Source organism: Dermochelys coriacea, chromosome 1, assembly GCF_009764565.3.
Source record: "Dermochelys coriacea isolate rDerCor1 chromosome 1, rDerCor1.pri.v4, whole genome shotgun sequence".
Classification (NCBI taxonomy): Eukaryota; Metazoa; Chordata; order Testudines; family Dermochelyidae; genus Dermochelys; species Dermochelys coriacea.
The window spans coordinates 98,416,405-98,436,043 of record NC_050068.2 but is presented as its reverse complement, the minus strand read 5'-3'; the positions used below and the strand labels follow the sequence as shown (position 1 = coordinate 98,436,043).

Sequence of the window (19,639 nt, the reverse complement as noted above, 5' to 3'; positions counted from 1 at the left end):
CTTCAACCCTGGTCTCCCTCAGCCCAGTTGAATGCCTTAAGTGCCAGGATATTGGCTATTTTGGGATTGTTCTCCCTCAATCTCTCCTTTTGGAGCTATTCCATTAGAATCTTGGTCTCTTGCCTTCCTAACCACTGGGCTATGGAGTCAGGCTCTCTCTGACCCAATGAATATTTAATTTAATGAAAAATGAAACAGCACCATCAGGGAAGACACTCACTCCAAAATAAATGACCAGAAATTCCACCTGAGAAACCTTGCCAACAAAAGTTTTCAAATCTGTCCCTTTTCCACCAAAATATTCACTTTCAACAAATCAGCATTTCTGAAAAAGATGTTGAGTGGAAAAATTCCCAACCAGCTCTAGTCCTCAGCCTTGGAACCTGCTTTCCTTATCAATCTTCTAGAGCTGGAACTTGATGACCTTCAGGGCACAGTGCAAGATCCAACTATTTACTCAAGCACTTGTTTGAAGAGGGTGTAAGAGAGGAAGAAGTCCCATTGGTTGGTCATGATCATCTGGGATCGTAATTTTCCATGATAAAAAAATTCTTCAATAAAAAAACGAATCCACATTTTTCTGTAATTAAAATGAAAAGCTGAGCTTTAGTTTTCCTAGCCACAATATATATGTGTCCGTTGGACACACTGTTTTACTGATATATTTACAAATTTTAAGCAAGTTCGAAGCCTACCAATGCCATTGATCAGTACAATAAAATAAAATTAATGGAATGATCCTGTCACAGTGCATTGTTTCTTTACTATTGTTGATGGCCCTGCTGTTTCAGCCTCTTGTTTTTGTTTCTTTTCATTCAGTTTTATATTTAGCACTTTCTATGTTTTCTACAATTCTCTATCTTCAAACGTAATCTACAGCCTTGCTGCATGCAGTACAGAACAGCATGTTACTATCAACATGAAATTTGTCCATGCCAAACTCAGCAACACTGTTTTTAGGCATGATTTTTAAAGTTATGAAAATATATCAAAAATTTTAATTACTCATGTCTGGAGGGTGAAGTGAAATTTGAGATGCATTAAAACACGAATCCCTATACACTGTTGAGTAACTTCTATACCCTGGAAACAGTTTATTGAAGGATGTTTAGCTATGTAAATTTTAAGTGCATTCAAAAATCAAGCAGAAGACCGGGAGGTTGTGCACATTGAATAAGTGCCACAGGTACTTTCAGTAAAATTTAGTTAATACTTAATATGTGTTTTTATTTTATTTATTTTTTTACAACATGTAAAAACTAAAGAATCTCTGTAAAAAACACAAATTCTGCGTTTTTCTGTGGCAAACGAATGTCTAGGATCCCTGATATCACAACCAAGTGCTGTGTTTCATACCTCAGTTGGAATATATAGTAAATCACTAGATTGACGGATGGGAAATTAGCTCTCTTATATGCCTCTGAATATCCCGCACAAGGACCCTGTCCAATCTAAATCCAGAGAAACAATACAAGTAAATAGGAGCAAGAACCAATGTTTAAGTATTGCAAATGCCACAATTTTTGTTTTCCTAATAGTTTGGAACAGTAGTGATGCTAAATGACAAAAGAAATGCTGGACAGGCAATGGAGTGAGGAGAGGAAGGGTGGCATTGTGGTTAACACACAGGAAATGGGAGTCAGAACATCTGGATTCCCTTTCCAACTCTGCCACTGACTTCAAGTATTCCCCTGGGGAAAAAACCCACCACCTTTCTGTGTCTCAGTTTCCTCATCTGGCTCAGAGCAGTGTTGTGATGCTCTAAATTCACTAATGCTTGTAAAGTATTTTCATACCTGGGACTCTTCCTGGGGTACCCAATGTTGTGACACAGCTCACTACTACCTGCCCTTATCATGAGCGAATCTTATCTGTGCCTACCATGGGTCAAGTTCCCTGAAACCCCCAGCCTCTGGCAACACAAATGTAACCCACACACCTTTTGGGTGTGGTGTTCCATCCCTTTTAGTGGCACTGACCCCACTTACAGATTAATGAGTCTGCTTCAGCCTTAGCTAAGGACAATGGGGAATTTTTCTCATGTAGTAGAGGCTTATGCATTTAGCTCCAGAGGTTCCAGGTTCAATGCTGCCTGATGACGGGGTCTGTTGGCGTTACACAGGCACTGCCTTCCAGGCCTCCGCAGGCCTTGCTCCCTTGGTACAGGTAACTTGGTACAGGTTAGCAATAGGCACACATCAGCCCCCGAGTCCTCTGAGCAGCCCTCTGCAATGCCCAACGCCTGTTCCACTGAATATTCACAGAACTCTCAGAACACTACTCCTAAAGGAATAGTGCACCTTACCTTGCAAAATTCAACTCAGGATCACCACTCTGTTTAGAACACAACATTTATTTATTTATTTTTATATACATAAAGTGAAAACAAGAATAAGTTTATGATCAAACAACAGAGATTCAAGTGAAAGTGAGTAAGAATAATAGAAACAAATGGCTACATATAAAACAAACAAAAACAACACACTTTCTAGAGACTAAACTTAACTAACAAGGCATTCCCCTATCTCCCACAAGATCGCTTATTCTAAGTTCTCCAGCATTTCTCATCATTTAATTAAGAGCCCTTCTCATTAGATCAAGCCTACTGGCAGCTTGTCCTCATGGGCTGAAGGAATAACTGGTGGTTCAACAGCACCCCAGATAAAGTTGCAGATTTAATTGTCTTGTACCTAAACAGGATAACCCCTGCTGTTTTTTCCCCTCCAGCTGCCATAATATTCATTACCATTTTGCTCAGACTGTAAATGGGGGATCATGGGGAATGATACAATTTCAATTTGCACACGACCAGCCAGAATGAGATAAATGTCTCTTGCCCCTTGCCTGCCAGGAGTATGTGGATTACCTTTTCGTATCCTGTCTTAACCCACAGACGTAAAGAACAAATTTTTTAGTATATATAAACAGCTCATCACTGTATTCTCCATACATACATCTCCCAATGGTTATAATGACCAGTGTGACACAGTCTTTCATTGGAGACCTTACATGATGTTTAGCCTGGGAGCACATGTAATTCCATGGCCAAGTTAATGATAGAAAGGTACCAGAGGTGTCATCTGATTCATAAAAATCTACAGAATCATAATTTCAATGGTGTCATCCACTACAGTGTGGCAGGGGCACTCGCTGTACCCCAACTCCCAGTCCTCTGCTTGGTGGAAATTTTGATAATACAATGTTGACAAAAATAAGTCTATTTGGGTTTCGCTCAAAAGCCCTTTCTCCCACAAACACAATGGTACCAAACATGACAAACCTAGAACTATTATGTAGATATATATTTGAGAAAATGTTTAAAAAGCAACAGTTCTTTAATTATATTTTAATACAGGGTTGCATTGCTTACATAAAAGACATTGATCTTTGATAGTCCCAAGAAAATTAGACTTGATGTGCAGAACTGAACACATTTATTCATCAAAGCCAAATCAATTCATCAAAGCCATCATTTGTCTCCATCTAGGGCACTACTGCTAGACATGTTGGCATACTGATCCTCATCCACACCAGACACACCTCTGTACAAGGCAGGCTGATGGCCAAACATTTGCAGTGTGGTGAGCAGCTGGTTTTCCCACACAAGCATTTGATTTGCTGTGGGACTGACAGCTCCCTGACTTTCCAGTAACCTGCCCACGGAATGAGATTTTACTACATTATTCTCCCAAACTAAGTCCTTTGGTGAACTCAGGGGATCCCTAGACCCCTACACCTTCTGGCAGTGGCTATCAAAAGATCCTTTGGGTCACAATATCCTCATTCTGTAGGGTCTATAGAAAGTTCTGGCTTTAGAAACCTAGCAAGTTTTTGATTTTATACAAACCTAGATCCATTCTCTGCACAATCTCCCTCCCCATTTGCTTTCCCTTAGCTTCATGGCAGCTTTTGTCCTCCCGTGACCATACCCTTCTTTCCTTTCCCTCCTCACTACATTCAACACAGGAGAGGAGGTGGTGAACTGTCATCAGAGCAGTCTTGCTCTCCCATTCAGCAGCCATTGCTATTCTTCACCTACTGCTCTGCCAGCCATTGAGTAAGTGAAGGCATGTTATTCATTAAAGTGACGACACCCCCATGAATTTAATCAGTCCATTTCTGTCATATGCTTTTAATAACAATTCTGTTTATAAAGAACTTGAACGTGGCATCATCCGTGTGCGAGGCAGAGACAAAATAAACAGTTTTAGAAATAGCAAAAAGGCTCCATCACAAAAAGGTACCCAAACCAGAAGACAGGAGATCCAGCTGCACCAGTCTCAATTGCTGCCATGTGAGGCAAGGCAACAGATAGCACTTCAACACTAATGTATGTATGCTACTTTATACACCATAGTAATCTATGGGTGAAAAAACTTTTTTTTTAGATCTATATGGCCCTCATGACTGTAATATCTGAGCACTTCACACGCTAAATATTTATCCTCACAACACTCCCAAGCAGCAAGGAAGTGGTATTATCCCAGTTTTATAGACCTGAGGCACAGAGATGCTAATGTCTTGTCTACACAAGGAAAAAGCCCAGAATCACTAGTGCAGAATCACTGTTGTTGAACAGCTAATTGCGCTAGCTCTGTTTCAACGCTCTTATTCTGCACTATGAGTGCCTTTGTGTGGGTTAAGTTAAAAATAGATTAAGTTACAGTGCACAAAGGCATACTTAGTGCAGAATAAGATAGTCCACATGGAGAGGTAGTGTGGAATAGCTACTGCACTTTAATTCACAAGCTAGGTATTTTGCACTAACTTTTCCTCATGTATTCCTAAGGTAGACAAGCCCTTGGTGAATTGCCAAAAGTCAGCACGACTTCTGTGGCAGATGACAGTTATTTATCTCATGGAAAATAATGAGTGCAACCAATGTAACCAGAACCCCAAATTGAAATTATCTTCTGTTGCAGTATTTTTCCTCATTGAAATATTGTTTACATTTTATAATTTAGATTTCTATCACTAGAACTCAAAATATTTTTCAGTTTATGTGAACCAGCTTGTCCTTTTCAAGCTATTGGAGCACCATGCTAACACACATTTTGTTTAGTTCATTTAGTATAGGTTTCCAGACACTGACGAAGCACAAGCATATAATTTTTTACTTATACTTTCACTTTGTGTTCTATGAAACTTTACTTCATTGCATTTCTTTTAATGAATTACCTGGAACTAGAGAAATGGAAAATGGTAATTTCTATTAATGAATTACTTGGAAATAGAGTAATAGAAAAGGAGAAAATACAAAGATTTTTAAGTCTTTAAGTTCCCCAGTATAATTTTACAAAGGTAACTGAAGGACTCAAGAACTCTGTTTTCCTCATACCTCACACATCCATCCCAATAGCAAAAGCTCCGAAAAACAAAAGATTATATATTTTAATATGTACAGTCAACCAAGAAAGAAGGAAGCTCTTATTTTTCAGGTCAGGGACGTTAAAGGTTCCACATTCCCCACAGTCAGTCATTTTATTTCTTTTTAAAATTATTTTTTAGAATATTTTACAGATTGCAAGAAATTGTATTGCATATTATTAGTTTAATTACTAAATATTTTCTAAGAGGCAAGGTCAAACTTTCTGACCCATTCCCTCACCTTAAGAGGTCATTCACTTTGGATATGCCCATCTCTCTTTCAACTTTGATACCATGATGTTATGACACTGCTAAATGTATATAGCAGTCATACAGTAATAGAAGTAGCATTACAATGGAGTTAGAAGTAGCAACTTTAACATACTACCGTTTACCCGCTCGTGTTTTTTTCCCCTCTAAGCATCATGATTGAATTATCTCCCATGAAATTCTCCATCATATCAACAATTACCTGGTTGGCTAAATCAGAGATATGCAATTTATTTTGTAATGAAATGCAAGGGATACAGATCTGGAATGTCCTGCACAGGTTGACCTTTCCACTGAAATGCACTTACCTGTTTAAAGTTATTATTTATCTCATGGAAGAGATTATAAAAAGAAAATACAATGACTGTGTTCTGTTATGTTAACAGAATAAGATTAATTGCTCTTAATCCTCTCTCTCTCCTTTTTAATTGGCACAGTCCAGCCTGCCTGGTACAAAGTTTAAAGCCTATTTTTTTCACATCTGGCATGGGTCCATGGAGTTTATTTATTTATTTTAAACAAAGGCTTCACTCATGAATCCCTTTCACTTTTTACAGAGGCTGCACTCCTCAAGCACCGATGCTTTCACTCGTTTCTTTTTGCAGCTTTCAGAATTACTAAGAAAAACACATATTGGGGCATAACCAGAAAGTCTGACAAAGTGTGGTTTGTTTTTTTACTTAAATTTTTGTTTTTAACAGCTGTCGTGGCCTTTAGCAGACACACATACATACAGCACCTCTTCCATAGGATATAAAAATATGAATCTACATCAGGGTTTAGCAAACCCTACATGCAGAATGCTGAAACTGATTCATGATTTACAATACTTCAGATTTTTAAATTCAGTGCTGCCTGACCTCTTTTTAGAAAGAGACATATGGCTGCACAAACAGTTGCTTGCTAGTGAACAGAAGAAACCCAAAGCTTTTTACATCAGAGTTGCAGGTCATGGTCTTGAAAGTGATAGGTCATCTTAAACTGATAACTCTGAACTTCAACTAAACCTGTCAAGGAAAATTTAGAACCCCAACTGGTCTTACCACGAATCCTGACAATTAATGCTTCCCAAAGTCTTCCTGTGGAAGTGAATGTTCTTAAGTTGCTTTGGTAGAAAACTGTTTCCTTTGCCAACTTTCCAGTACCAAGGTTAGTCCTTGAGGAACATCTAAAAACCTAAAACATTTTCCTATACATATTTTTTGGCAATAGTGAGAATTCAGCACTAGAATAAAAGAGGTCAAATGAGCATCCTTTTACTGTTTATGAGAACTCTTCTTATTTAAGATTCAGTGTAATACTATAATTCCTTCACATACACAAAGATTATAATCCTTTTTATTTCTCCCAAACAGCACTGATTAAATCCTTTATTTTTTCACTTTTGTTAATCCATGTTGAGACTTCAGAGGATTGAAGGTGAATATGGGAACATCGCTTACTTAGCTGTGGACATACCGGGTCAGATCCTCTGATGGTGTAAATTGGCTTCAGTGAAGCTATGCTAATTTATATCAGCTGAGGACCAGTCTTATGAATGTTAAGAGTGAAAAGGAGATTTTCACTGAATTTAAAGTGGCTTCAGGTACAACCTGTTTTGTTCTGTCAAAATGTGCTGGTAAGAAAACAAAGATCTTTCTATAACTTTTTAGAAGTATTATGTAGATCTATACAAGTTCTGAATGTAGGACACAAAAATGGGTGCATTCAGAGACAAGACAAAACTACTATGATTTTAAAAAGGGGCTGGAGAAGGGAGGAATAAACCAGAACACTTATACCAGATAATGAGGAAGTACATGTGAAAAATGCATTAAGAACAGATCATCATCATGTGCAGGATGAACGGCCCACTGAATACTTCCCAATATTTGTCATATATTCTTCATCCCTCCCCCCCCAACACTAACTCTCTCTCACACATTTTTTCTTCAAGCAGATTATTAAAAATGAATTCAATAAAAAAAGTACAATGTCTCTGGGGTGGAGGAACCTGAGAAAGCACGGTCAGCTGGAGGGAAGACAGGGAGAGAGAGGACTGAAGTACTGATCAGCAACTTAGAAGGGAAGGTAGCAGTGAAAGGAATGGGAAAAATGTGCGCCTGCTACTGCCCCCTTTTCCATTATAAAATTTCACACCGTACTAATATTTGTATCTGTCAGCAGACCACCAAAGACAAATTGGCACTAAATCATAACCCAACATTTGCTATTTGTACTGTAGCTGTCACATTTGTGCAATTTCTATCAGTCAAGGGCTTCTTTTCTGAAGAAAAACCTCTATAGGCTATTTTTGCTATTTATTGTTTTGCTGGGGTCCTCATATTGAGCTCTCTTTTACACACGGCATGTCTGATGCATCATATTTGGTTCGAAAATTAGACTTTTCTAAGAGTAATTTCAATGCACAAGTCTTGCAAAAATCTGTATTTATACGTTAGGGGACATTTACAGGTGTTTTACATGACACTGCTTGTATAAAGCACACCAGGAGAAATTAACCATTGCCTATCTACATGCCAACCATAGCCACGTCAAGAACCCCATTTACTATGTTCCATTGGTAATGTAGACAACACCTTACAAGTGAGCTGTCAACTTAATTATGCTTCTGACTTGTATTTAACTCTGCACATTGACAGTGTCCCTTTAAGGCTGCTTTTATGGTACAAGAGGGAACATGTTGTCGTAATGAACCTTCCAACATGGTTGTGGTTATACTACTTTTATCAATTTTAAACTGGCTAGATTTAATGCAGATGGCATCTCCCCCCTTCAGTAAACTGTAAGTCATCCATATTATTTGTAGAGTTTGCAGGATGGCATCTCTCCCTTCAGTAAACTGCAAGTCATCCATATCATTTGTAGAGTTTGCAGCTGTGTGAGAGGTCTTTACTATACTACAAAACAGAGGGTTCCTGTTTTTGCAGCGTAGACAAGGCCCTGACAGACTGAACTCTTCAGGACAGCCAAAAGGCTACTGGATAGCACAGAGGCTTAATGCAGTGCATCTGGTGAGGGATGAGGAGAACACCAGCAAACTCCAGCTGATAGTTGGAACGGGAGATACTGAATACCTTGCCAGGATCTCAAGATCTGTTTGTGTGGTGCCAAACATGGCTGCCAACACTGGGGCCAAGCCAGTTCTTCAGTAGAAGGCCAAAACTAGAAAAATACCAGGGAATGGAACCTGATGGGCTAGGAAGGGCACAGCAGTTGTGGAGTGGGGGCATGGGGAAAAGTAAGTTGCAAAGGTGACATGCACAGTACCAAGCCAGGCACCTCTGCCCTGACCAGGAAAAAATGGCAGATGAAAGGGCAGGGGCTATAGAAGGGGATGCCAAGAAAGCACTAGAATTTGAAACTGAACAAAAGCTGTTACTTTTGACGTTCAAAGTATGGCTGAGCTGCTGCCATAGCTATTACTTCTATCATTTCTTACGGGTTATTGTAATGGCCAGTACAGAGTCACTTATGTCCACAACCATTGTAGGATCAGGCGGTCAGGTTCCACAGTGGTGGAACAGCTGACAAACCTGAGGTCCAGGAATAGAAGAAAAAGAAACACAACCTAACCCTGGACATGCAAAGGGAGATGAAAAAGGACTGTCTGGATATTCTAATTGAAAAAGGAGAAAATGAGGTCCCATTGTGAAAAGGCAGAACATGGGCTCGGGAACGAGGTAAGGAACAGACACTAGACTATTTCTGGAACAAGAGGGAAATGGATACTTGAGGACAGATAGTGCTAAAGAGAAATTCTCAGTACTGTACTCAATACTGTACTCCACTATAAATTAACTGAAAGAGGAAAAGCTGACTTGGTTTAAATAAGTTATGACAATTATATAAATAGCACAATTTTGTCTTGTTTTGGTGAAGGCACAGTCTATGAGTGGATTTCTACTCAGTCTATAATAATGGATGAAGGAGACTGCTGCTGGAACCTGCAGGCTCCATGATAAGGTTTCTTTTGTTATCTATTTGAGAGATATTTTGTTACCAATATTAGTGATTCTCATGGGGTACTGCATGGCCAGTCCATTAACTCACTGCTCTTCATAACACAACCACAACCCAAGATTGCTCTGGAAACAACCCTAATGTTCTTGTTCTGAAACCTGAGCATGATGGAGTGAGCTTTGACATGCTGGAGCTCTGATAGGAGCTTGTACTCCCAGCACACTGTCACACTATTGTAGTAGTTATCTGGCTACATGCTCCACATAGATATCCAACCAGACGGGACTGGAGGGGATTGCACTGCCCCTTTCTAATCTTCCTCCTACTTCTGTGTTCTGAGACACAGTGCTTCCTGGTGCTACCTGTTTGAGATAATACTCTGATAAAGATCATTAGCCGTTTAACAGCCTGCTGCCTCAGGTTATGGAATTCAGGTTTTTCTTCATTTTGAAAAGCATATTAATATGTAAAACAAATGACTAAAAATTCCTGCTTTTCAACAAGGACAATCTACTTCTATTTCAACTAAAATCAGGACTTACTGAGCCTCTGCTGAAAATTTTCTGTTGGGAATTGTAACTGTTGCATTTCAGAGTTATTAAAAAGGAAAAAAAAAAAAAAGGTTTCTCTTCTCATAATTCCAGAAGACCCAGCTGGGCTGTTGTGACAATTCATGAATATTTAAATGCCCTACTTTCATTGGAAATAGTTTAACAGTGATGGCCAAATAATTTCAGGCATGAGAAGAGAATAAAGCCTTAGACTGATGAATAGCTCACATTTGACCTGCTGTTCATTTCCTAAGCTGGATGCATGTGTAATTCACGTAATTGTTAAAGCTGACGGAAAAAGCATAAAACAATTGTTTCATATTGTCTGCATAGTTTTCGTCTAATAAATTTCATATTAACTGAGAAGCTCTAATAGTTATAATCTGTACACTGATGAGAGAGGTGAACATGTAGGATAAAGTAATTACCATAAACCATAAAAGTTAAAGAAAAGCATTTCTTTCCCCCAAGGCATTTAGAAACTGGCTGGGTTTAAGACGGTAATGTAGGTCCTCGTGTAATTTTGTTACAAGGTACACGTACATCTGTTACAAGAGCTAGAAAAGCAGAGGGAGTGCAAATCCTAGGAGTGCTGGGAATGTGAAGAGTTGGCTCTCTTTGCCAAAGGAGAGGGAGGGAGACTTGAAATGTGGTATTTTCCTCTAACCAACCAGGTTAAAGGAGGCCATTTAATGAACACAATTCTATGATAGTAGTCTCAGTATGGAAAAGTTTGACCAAGGACCTTGAATTATTTGGGAACTCAATGCATCTACTCTGCTCAGAAGAGAGAAGTGGAGTGCTGGAACATTAGCTTATAGTTTAGTTATCCCTTCTGTAAAATAGGAATAATTAACCAACACCTTTTGTAAAATACTTGAGGTTTGTGGATGAAAAGAACTAAATAATGACAAAATATTGTTAGTTCTTCTCTACTGTAAGTGGACCCATTTTTATACTTTTTATCCTCCCTCCACCTGTGCTATACTTAGTCATTGGATTCACTGGATCTGGCCTATGCCCCAACCTATAACCAGTTCCCTAAGAGTGACCCCCCTTAGTGTGCCAAGCCCCAAGGATCCATACACTTCCCCAGGAGCAGGCCTATAACTTCCAAGACACTGAAACTGTGCCTTTGGGCACCAGCAATCCCTGTCTCCCTCTGTGGCTCCCTGCAGCAAATCCAGCCAAGCCAGATTCCGGCGGGAAATTTGTCCTGTACTCCTTCAGGATGCAATAGAGAATCTGAAATGACACAAGGCAGCCTTTTCAAACAAGGTAACAATTTATTGCCCCCTGGCATACAGATTGTGAACATTGTTAGGAAAGCAGAGAGAGGCAAAGGTTGAGATCGAGTTTAGATTGGCCAATGGCAAGCCAGACTTCCCTTGAGGCACGCTTCCTTAGAAGCCATCTTGGCCTCCTCTCTCCGAGTCCCTGGTTCCAGGTGTTTGTGTGCTATGTCTCTGTGAGCTCAGCTCTTAACACAGACACTTGACATCTGTTCACTTTGTTCTCCTACTTGGGTTTTTGGTCTTCTTCCCTGCAGAGAGGTTGGGGGAAGCCTCCTTCCTCTTGGCTGTCAGTCACAGTGTGGGAATGTCTGAGCTGTCTGGGGTTTCCATTGTCTCTTTGAATCCTGGTTCAAATAACTAGTTTCTAAACAGGCTGCTCATCTCTTCCCTTTATACTTGGTGTATAGCTATGCAAAGCCCAGAGGGGAAACTGAGGTGCACGCAGGCATCATATAAATATTACCCAAATTCCCACATTCTATTGTAATGCTCACACACAATCTGTCCACAGAGCAAACTCATGACTAACAGCTGCTAGCAATGAACAAATGGAGAGAATCATTAACTGAAAATTCGTGGCCTGATCTTCAGACGTGATGAGCTCCCTTAACTCTCCCTGAAATTAGCACTTCTGTGCCAACAGTTGGATTTTTTTTTTTAAGAAGGTGCAGAAATATAGCATCAGCAAACTGAACTATAACAAATGCCCACTAGATTCCCAGATGCTTCATATCATAAACAAGTTCAAAGTGTGGAGGAGAATGTCTTTAATCTGTTAATTTGTATTTTCCCCAAATAAAAACAAATAGAAATTGTTCTGAAAAGGTCAGTTGCCAATGTTTTTAATCTAGGTATTAGGCTAAAGTAAATGAAATATACAAGAAGAAAGCTATCAACAAGTTTTAAAATAACTTTGAAGATCGTCACAGTAACATTTCAATAAATTGTTTTGAAAGAAACTGTGCCTATTTTTTCCAGAAATGCGTTTGCAAGTAAACCACCATGCCAGCTAACTGCAGTAGTAACTCAAGTTGGCTTCATATTAATGATCCACCCTTATCTGTTCAAGTTTTATTGAGATTTTTAGAAAGCAAATACCACTCCCTCAAACTATCTGGAATGGAATATTGACTGTTAACAGCAATTAGAGTGCAAGGTATTTTTCTGCACATCTCCTTTATGATATATTTTATTTTCAAAAATTTAAGGTATTTTTCAGAATTCTGAACAGTTTTTTTTAATCTCAAATATTAACCCATTTCATACATTTGCGTTTACTTTTGTTAAAGATGCAATTTGCATCTACGGAAGAACCTCAGAGTTACGAACACCTAAAGAATGGAGGTTGTTTGTAAATCTGAAATGTTCATACCTCTGAACAAAACATTATGGCTGTTCTTTCAAAAGTTTATAACTCAACATTGACCTAATACAACTTTGAAACTTTACTATGCAGAAGAAAAATGCTGATTTTAACCATCTTAATTTAAATGAAACAAGCAACAGTTTCCTTACCTTGTCAATTTAAAAAAAAAAAAAAAAAAAAAAAAAAACTTCCCCTTTATTTTTTAGTAGTTTACATTTAAACACAGTACTGTACTGTATTTGCTCTTTTTGTTTTTGTATTTAATAGTGCCTGACTGCGTACTTCCAGTTCCAAATGAGGGGTGCGGTTGACTGGTCAGTTCATAACTCTGGTGTTCATAACAATAAGATTCTACTGTATATAGAATTGTAGAAGCATATGGCTGCTAGGGATCTAGTTCATCCTCCCGTGCAGAACCAAGAATACTTAACACCATCCCTGGCAGGTGTTTTTCTAAATGGTTTTTAAACCCCTCTAACAATGGAGATTCTACAACCTCCATTAGCAACTTATACCAGTACTTAAGAAAACCTTTCTAACTTTAAGGATAGTTAATATCTAACCTAAATCTCCTTGTTACAGATTAACCTGATTACCTCTTCTTCTATCTTCAATGGACATGGAGAACAACTGATCCCCATCCTCTTTAACAGCAGCCCTTAATGTGTATGAGGATGTATCAGATCCTCCCTCAGTCCTTTTATCTCTCAAGACTAAACATGCCCTGTTTTTATTTTTAAACAACATTTCCTCTTCATAGGTCAGGTTTTTTAAAAAACAAACAAACAAACAAACAAACAAAAAAATACAGTCATTTTTGTTGCTCTTCTCTGGACTCTCTTCAGTTTGTCCATATCTTTCTTAAAGTGTGGCATCCAAAACTGGACACAGTACTCCAGCTGATGCCTCATCAATGCCAAGCAGAACAGGACAACTACCTCTCCTGTCTTACATACGACCCTCCTGTTAAATGATATTAGCCATTTTCGCAACTGCATCATGTTGTTGTCTTATATTTAATGTCATTCACCATAATTCCCAATCTTCTTCTGCTGTACTACTGCTAGGCAGTTATTCCCCATTTTGTAGTTATGCATTTGATTTTTCCTTCTTAAGTGTAGTACTTTGCACCTGTCTTTACTGAATTTCATCTTTTTGATATCAGAATAATTCCCCAATTTGTCAAGGTCATTTTGATTTATCATTCTGTCTTCCAAAGCGCAAACTCTCCCATTTTGGTATCATCTACAAATGTCATAAGCATATTCTCTATTCCATTATCTAAATCATTAATAAAAAATGTTGAATAGTACTAGACCAGGGACAGAACCATGTAGGACCCCATTATATACATCCTCCCAGTTAGACAGCAAACCATTAATAACTACTCTGAGTACAGTTTTTCAACCACTTGGGCACCCCCCCCCCCGCTCTAGACCTGATCTAGGCCACATTTCCTTAGTTTGCTTACGAGAATGTCACATGCAACTATGTCAAAAGTCTTACTAATGTCCAGATATATCATATCTATTGCTTCCCCCCCATCCCTATCCACTATGTAAACTATTTGCTCTTTTTTCCTCCTGGGTTTTCATTTAAAAAAACAAAAACAAAATATTTATACCTGTCAGAAACCAACAGCTTGAATCAGAGCTAGGAATAGTATAGATCAGGGGTCGGCAAACTTCGGCACGCAGCTTATCATAGTAATCCGCTGGCAGGCCATGGGACAGTTTGTTTATGTTGACCGTCCGCAGGCACGCCCCCCCCTCCCCAGCAGCTCCCAGTGGCCGCGTTTTGCCGTTCCTGGCCAATGGGAGCTCCAGGAAGCAGTGGCCAGCACGTCCGTGCAGCCTGTACTGCTTCCCACAGCTCCCATTGGCCCGGATCGACGAACCGCGGCCGCTGGGAGCTGCGGGAGGGCCGTGCCTGTGGATGGTCAACATAAACAAATTGTCTCGTGGCCCGCCAGCAGATTACCCTGTTGGGCTGCGTGCCTAAGGTTGCCTGGTATAGATTCTACAGCTGCTGTCACAGAGTCCAAATATTGACCTTTACCTTAAAATAACAAGAGTCTCTAATGTTTTTCCTTTAGCCTATTTTGCTTCTTAAGCATTTGCTTGAAGAGCGGTATGGGGAGGGCATGAAGGTTGCATTCTTTTTGCTGTTTTATGATATATAGAGGAAGTCAGAAGGGGTGTGTATGTATGTGTTGGGGCAAGGTAGGAATTCTGCATGTTTGTTTTTATTTTTTACCCTAAAACACCAGTAATGTCTTATGTTTCCCTGTTTTGCTTGAAGTCTTTCTCAGGATAGACATGTGGATTGGGAACTTTTTCAACCCTGGGGTGAATCCTGAACACAGATCCTCCTTGCAAGAGCAGGAAAAGATCAGTTATTCTACTCCTTTCACAGCCTCCCAATGAATAACTCCAAGCTCTGCTCTGTTGCTCCTCAGCTTTCCATAGCAGCAGCAGCAAATGGACATGACTCTTGACAGTTTCACAACTTCCCATGTGATTCTGAATAGCAGCACTGAAACTGACCAAAATCTTGTCAGTCTGCTGCTGCTATTGTTGCTTGGCAATGCTATGAACACCACCACTGCTGGAACTGTCATCTTTTGATTCCGGAATTCAACTTTGCATCAATTTATGCTCAGTTCAGTTTGGAAGGATATCTTCCAAACCACAAGGCTAGAACCTAATTCTCTTTAAAAATGAAAGCTTAAATTTTGTAGAAGTTAGTGGCTAAGGCCTTTTTCACTCACAAGAGGGGCTCTCCCACTTGATACTAAAGAGCAAGTGCGGTGGATTTCAAGCTGTGTGTGTGTGTGTGTGTGTGTGTGTGTGTGTGTGTACACTCCATTTTTTTTTCTGTGCTTCCATGCTTATAAAAAGTAGTTTATTAAAATGCTGTTAGTCACTTTCCTTTTAAATGCATATTGCATCATTTTGGTTAAATTGGGAAGCTTTTCAATTTTAATGGGAAAATGGGTTTCCCAGCAGGAGCAAACATCTCAAACTAGAGGTATTAAGATTTTTATCATCATGAAGGGAAACATATAATGAATGTTGTTTACTAAGTTAAAATGTATTGTAAATATTATAAAATGATGTAGAGTGGAGTCTAAAATCCATCTGAAATAGTAAAAAGGATTTGGCATGTATGTGGATGGGACTGAAAAATTAATGCGTTCTTGAAGCACGGAAGGAGAATGAAAGCACTGTTTAGAGGAGTTGTGGTTGATTATACAGCACTATAATTGTATATAAATTCTTTTAAAGGCAAAAACAAAACAAAAAACACCACTTTGCCATCTCCTCCAAAGACCTTACAAATAAAGGCCTGCAAAATCTCAAATCCCACTAGCTGCCCTGTGCAAGCATGCCAATAAGGCTCCATGCAAGTGCAGGGGTCTGCCTGGGTGGATACAGTTGCAAGATCAAAGCCTCAAAATACACCTGTTTTGAAGCAATCTGCACAGAAAGTTACATGGACCTAGCTCTTCCAAATGTCAGTGAAGGGTAGAGCACAGACGGGTAATGCTTCCTAACTGCATGTCTTCTGATACAGCAGTTGGAAAAATATTGTTTTCTAAAATCTCTGGAAGGAAAGCTAGAGTTGTAATAGCTTATTGCATTAGGCTGTTACCCACATTCAACTCTGAAATGTCTTCTGAGAGGAGTCTGATCTCAGGATAATTCTTAGCGAATGCTTATGTGCAACACAAATATGGGGTATAATTTCTCACAACCAATGTCTTTGTTCTGTATGTCAGAGATGCTATCAGTCAGAAGAAGAATGCATATCTAGAATGATGGGGAAGCTTGCACTACACTTAATGGGGAAAAGTATACATTTAACTAGCTCCTAGGATTTCAAACTATATCTCCTTTGGACTGGGATGGGGACTTGAAAAATATTTACTATATTGCACTTGTCAGATTTTTATAAACATTCTAAACTGTACACAGGGAATCATCAATATAATGAGCTAGACACACCACATTTCCTAAGATTAGTAATTTATTTTATTTAGCAGATCAGTTCATAAATACTAATGTCAGAGAGCTTTCCAAAATTAGGAAGTACTGAAACTTAAATACTTCAGAAAACTAATTTAGCAGCCAGCTAAAATAGAACAAAAACACTAAAAGCTAAAAAAGTAGGTGGTATCTCTCTCTCTCTTTGGGTGAGTCATGCAACTTTCCAGGTCAAATTTCCCTCATCTCTAAACCAGGGACAACTATTTTATTAACTATATCATAGCACTTTTCATAGGGAAATCTCAGTATGTTTCATTAAATTAATAAATAGATTACCATTTTATACATAGGAAATTGAGCCAGAGAAGTTAGGGAAGTTGCCCAAGGCCATATAGCATCTCAGGTTTCAGAGTGGTAGCCGTGTTAGTCTGCATCAGCAAAAAATCTGAGGAGTACTTGTGGCACCTAGAGACTAACAAATATATTTGGGCATAAGCTTTTGTGGGCTAAAACCCACTTCACTGGATGCATGCAGTGGAAAATACAGTAGAAAGATGTACACACACAGAGAACATGAAAAAATGGGTGTTGCCATTCTAACTGTAACAAGATCAATCAATTAAGGTGGGCTACTATCAGCAGGAGAAAAAAACCTTTTATAGTGATGATCAGAATGGCCCATATCAAACAGTTGACAAGAAGGTGCGAGTTACAGTAGCGGGGGTGGGGGGAAATTAGCATGGGGAAAGTTTTTTTTACTTTGTGTAATGACCCATCCACTCCCAGTCTTTATTCAAGCCTAATTTAATGGTGTCCAAACTGCAAATTAATTCCAATTCAGCAATTTCTTGTTTTTGAAGTTTTTTTGTTGGAGAATTGCAACTTTTAGGTCTGAAATGGAGTGAACAGGAGGTTGAAGTGTTCTCCGACTGGTTTTTGAATGTTATGAGAACAGAACCCAAGTTTCCTGCATCATACTCACTGAACCATGGTACCTCTGAAAAAATACACACATTCTGGTATGCTTCGTTAACCACAAAAATAATATTTAAGATATTTCACTGTTAAATGCTATAAGCACACAAATCTTCAGTGGCCTGTTAAATATCACTGATCATAGAGTTACGTTAACTTTTTTTTGGTCATTCCGAGTCACATGAAAAAGGATGGTTGGTCTTCAAAACAAAACTAGGAACACCTCTCTCTCTCTCTCTCTCTCTCTCTCTCTCTCTCGTGTACACACACACACACACACACACACACACACACCCCCAAGTTGTGTTTCCTCATTTAGCAAATACAATTTAGATAAATTTCAAAAATTAATGCATGGAAAGGAAACTTCAGTTACACCTTTTCCTTGCATATGAATGCAATAAAAGATTTCTTTTACATTGTTACTTTTAGTAGCAATTTAATTAATGAAAAATCTGATACTTGTAGCAGTCACCACTGCTAGAATATAGGAAATAAAACATTAGAGATCTATAGTTTAGGTGAACAAAGAGCAAGATACACAGCACTATCACCCAGCACTTATGAAAAATACCAGAAGCTTAGAATGTGGAAGAAACCACTGTCACAACATTTTAAAATACGACTGCTTTGAACTGTTTTTGAAGCTATTCAAAGATATATAACTATGAGAGTACGGATAGCCATCTGCTACATTGTTTAATGCTACTCTACTGTACAGCCATACAAATAATGGTTGTACAGGAGCAATTGTTTCAATTCAACATGAACCAATTAGCCATCAATAAACCACAAAGTCAGTATTTGGAGATTCAATTCACAAAATACTTTTAAAAATCACTGAATGATCATTTCATTTTCAAACTCTTACCGGAACATCAAAAACTTCCTGGGTATCATCCAGCATCTGGATTTTGACAGAGACAAGTTTTCCTGGAGGTGTCACAGGTAGTTTCTGTCCATGTTCCAACGTACTGATCCCAGCATTTTCCTGAGCTCCTAACCGGGATCCAGCTGTTGGTCTCTGCTCTGTTTCACCCATGTTTCAAAAAACACGTTTCTTAAGTCTGATAGAGGAAGAAGGATAAAGAAAACAGAAAAACAGAAAACTCAGTACTCAAGATAGCTGATCGAAGTCATTAGAGTACATACATTTACACTGGAGAATTGCAAAACAATTAACATTTGATGTAACACTCTACAAGCTAGATCAGTGATACAAAGGGGAACTAAAATACTCAAACCTCATGCTTTAGGATATAAGCTAATCACCTGCAGGGGTCAAGACGACTTTTAGGAAAGTATCCCATATCCCCCATATTACAGCATTGCACAAGGTTCAACTTTCACCCTCTTCTAGAGGCCCACTCTGGAAGTAGGATATATGAGAGAGACACACAAAAAGCAAAGCTTCAAACAATTATAGCAATTTCTGTGTTCTTATGAGCCAGAATGTCGACAGCAACAGCTGCTCTAAGATTTGGATGTTAGTGCTGTCCCAGGGTAAGGTGGTCAAGAACTGTGGGAATCAGGTTGCTGTAGCATTAGAACAGTAGCAACAGATCTGAAAAAGCAAAATCACCAAGGCACAGCCAAGCAAGTGTCAGTTTTGATCTTTCACAGGATCCTGGGAATAGGAGTGAAGACCAAGGAGAGGACCTTGCCACATTACTTTAAAGATATACGTTGCCAGTACCTTCTTGCTCACATAATCCCCCACAGAAATTACCATTTCTTGTTTGCATTTAAGGCAGGTCAACCCCAGTGAACCAGATGTTAAGAGACTTGCTATTTGGAGTTTCTATTCAACTGCCACACTACTCTATAACAGCACGCTTCTGACATACAAACTGTCCTATTCTA

The 19,639-nt window shown here is 38.9% G+C and overlaps 1 protein-coding gene across 7 annotated transcripts in view; it reads right to left on the bottom strand.

Annotated features, from left to right (window-relative positions):
- The window catches only part of FARP1 (FERM, ARH/RhoGEF and pleckstrin domain protein 1), a 360,795-nt gene that overhangs the window by 284,675 nt on the left and 56,481 nt on the right, over window positions 1-19,639 (bottom strand). For all 7 annotated transcript variants that reach the window (XM_038415957.2, XM_038415977.2, XM_043504705.1 and 4 more), the window contains exon 2: window positions 18,648-18,843. In XM_038415957.2, the coding sequence (XP_038271885.1) occupies window positions 18,648-18,818 (171 nt within the window). In that variant the 5' untranslated portion in view covers window positions 18,819-18,843. The remainder of the gene's footprint in view (window positions 1-18,647; window positions 18,844-19,639) is intronic.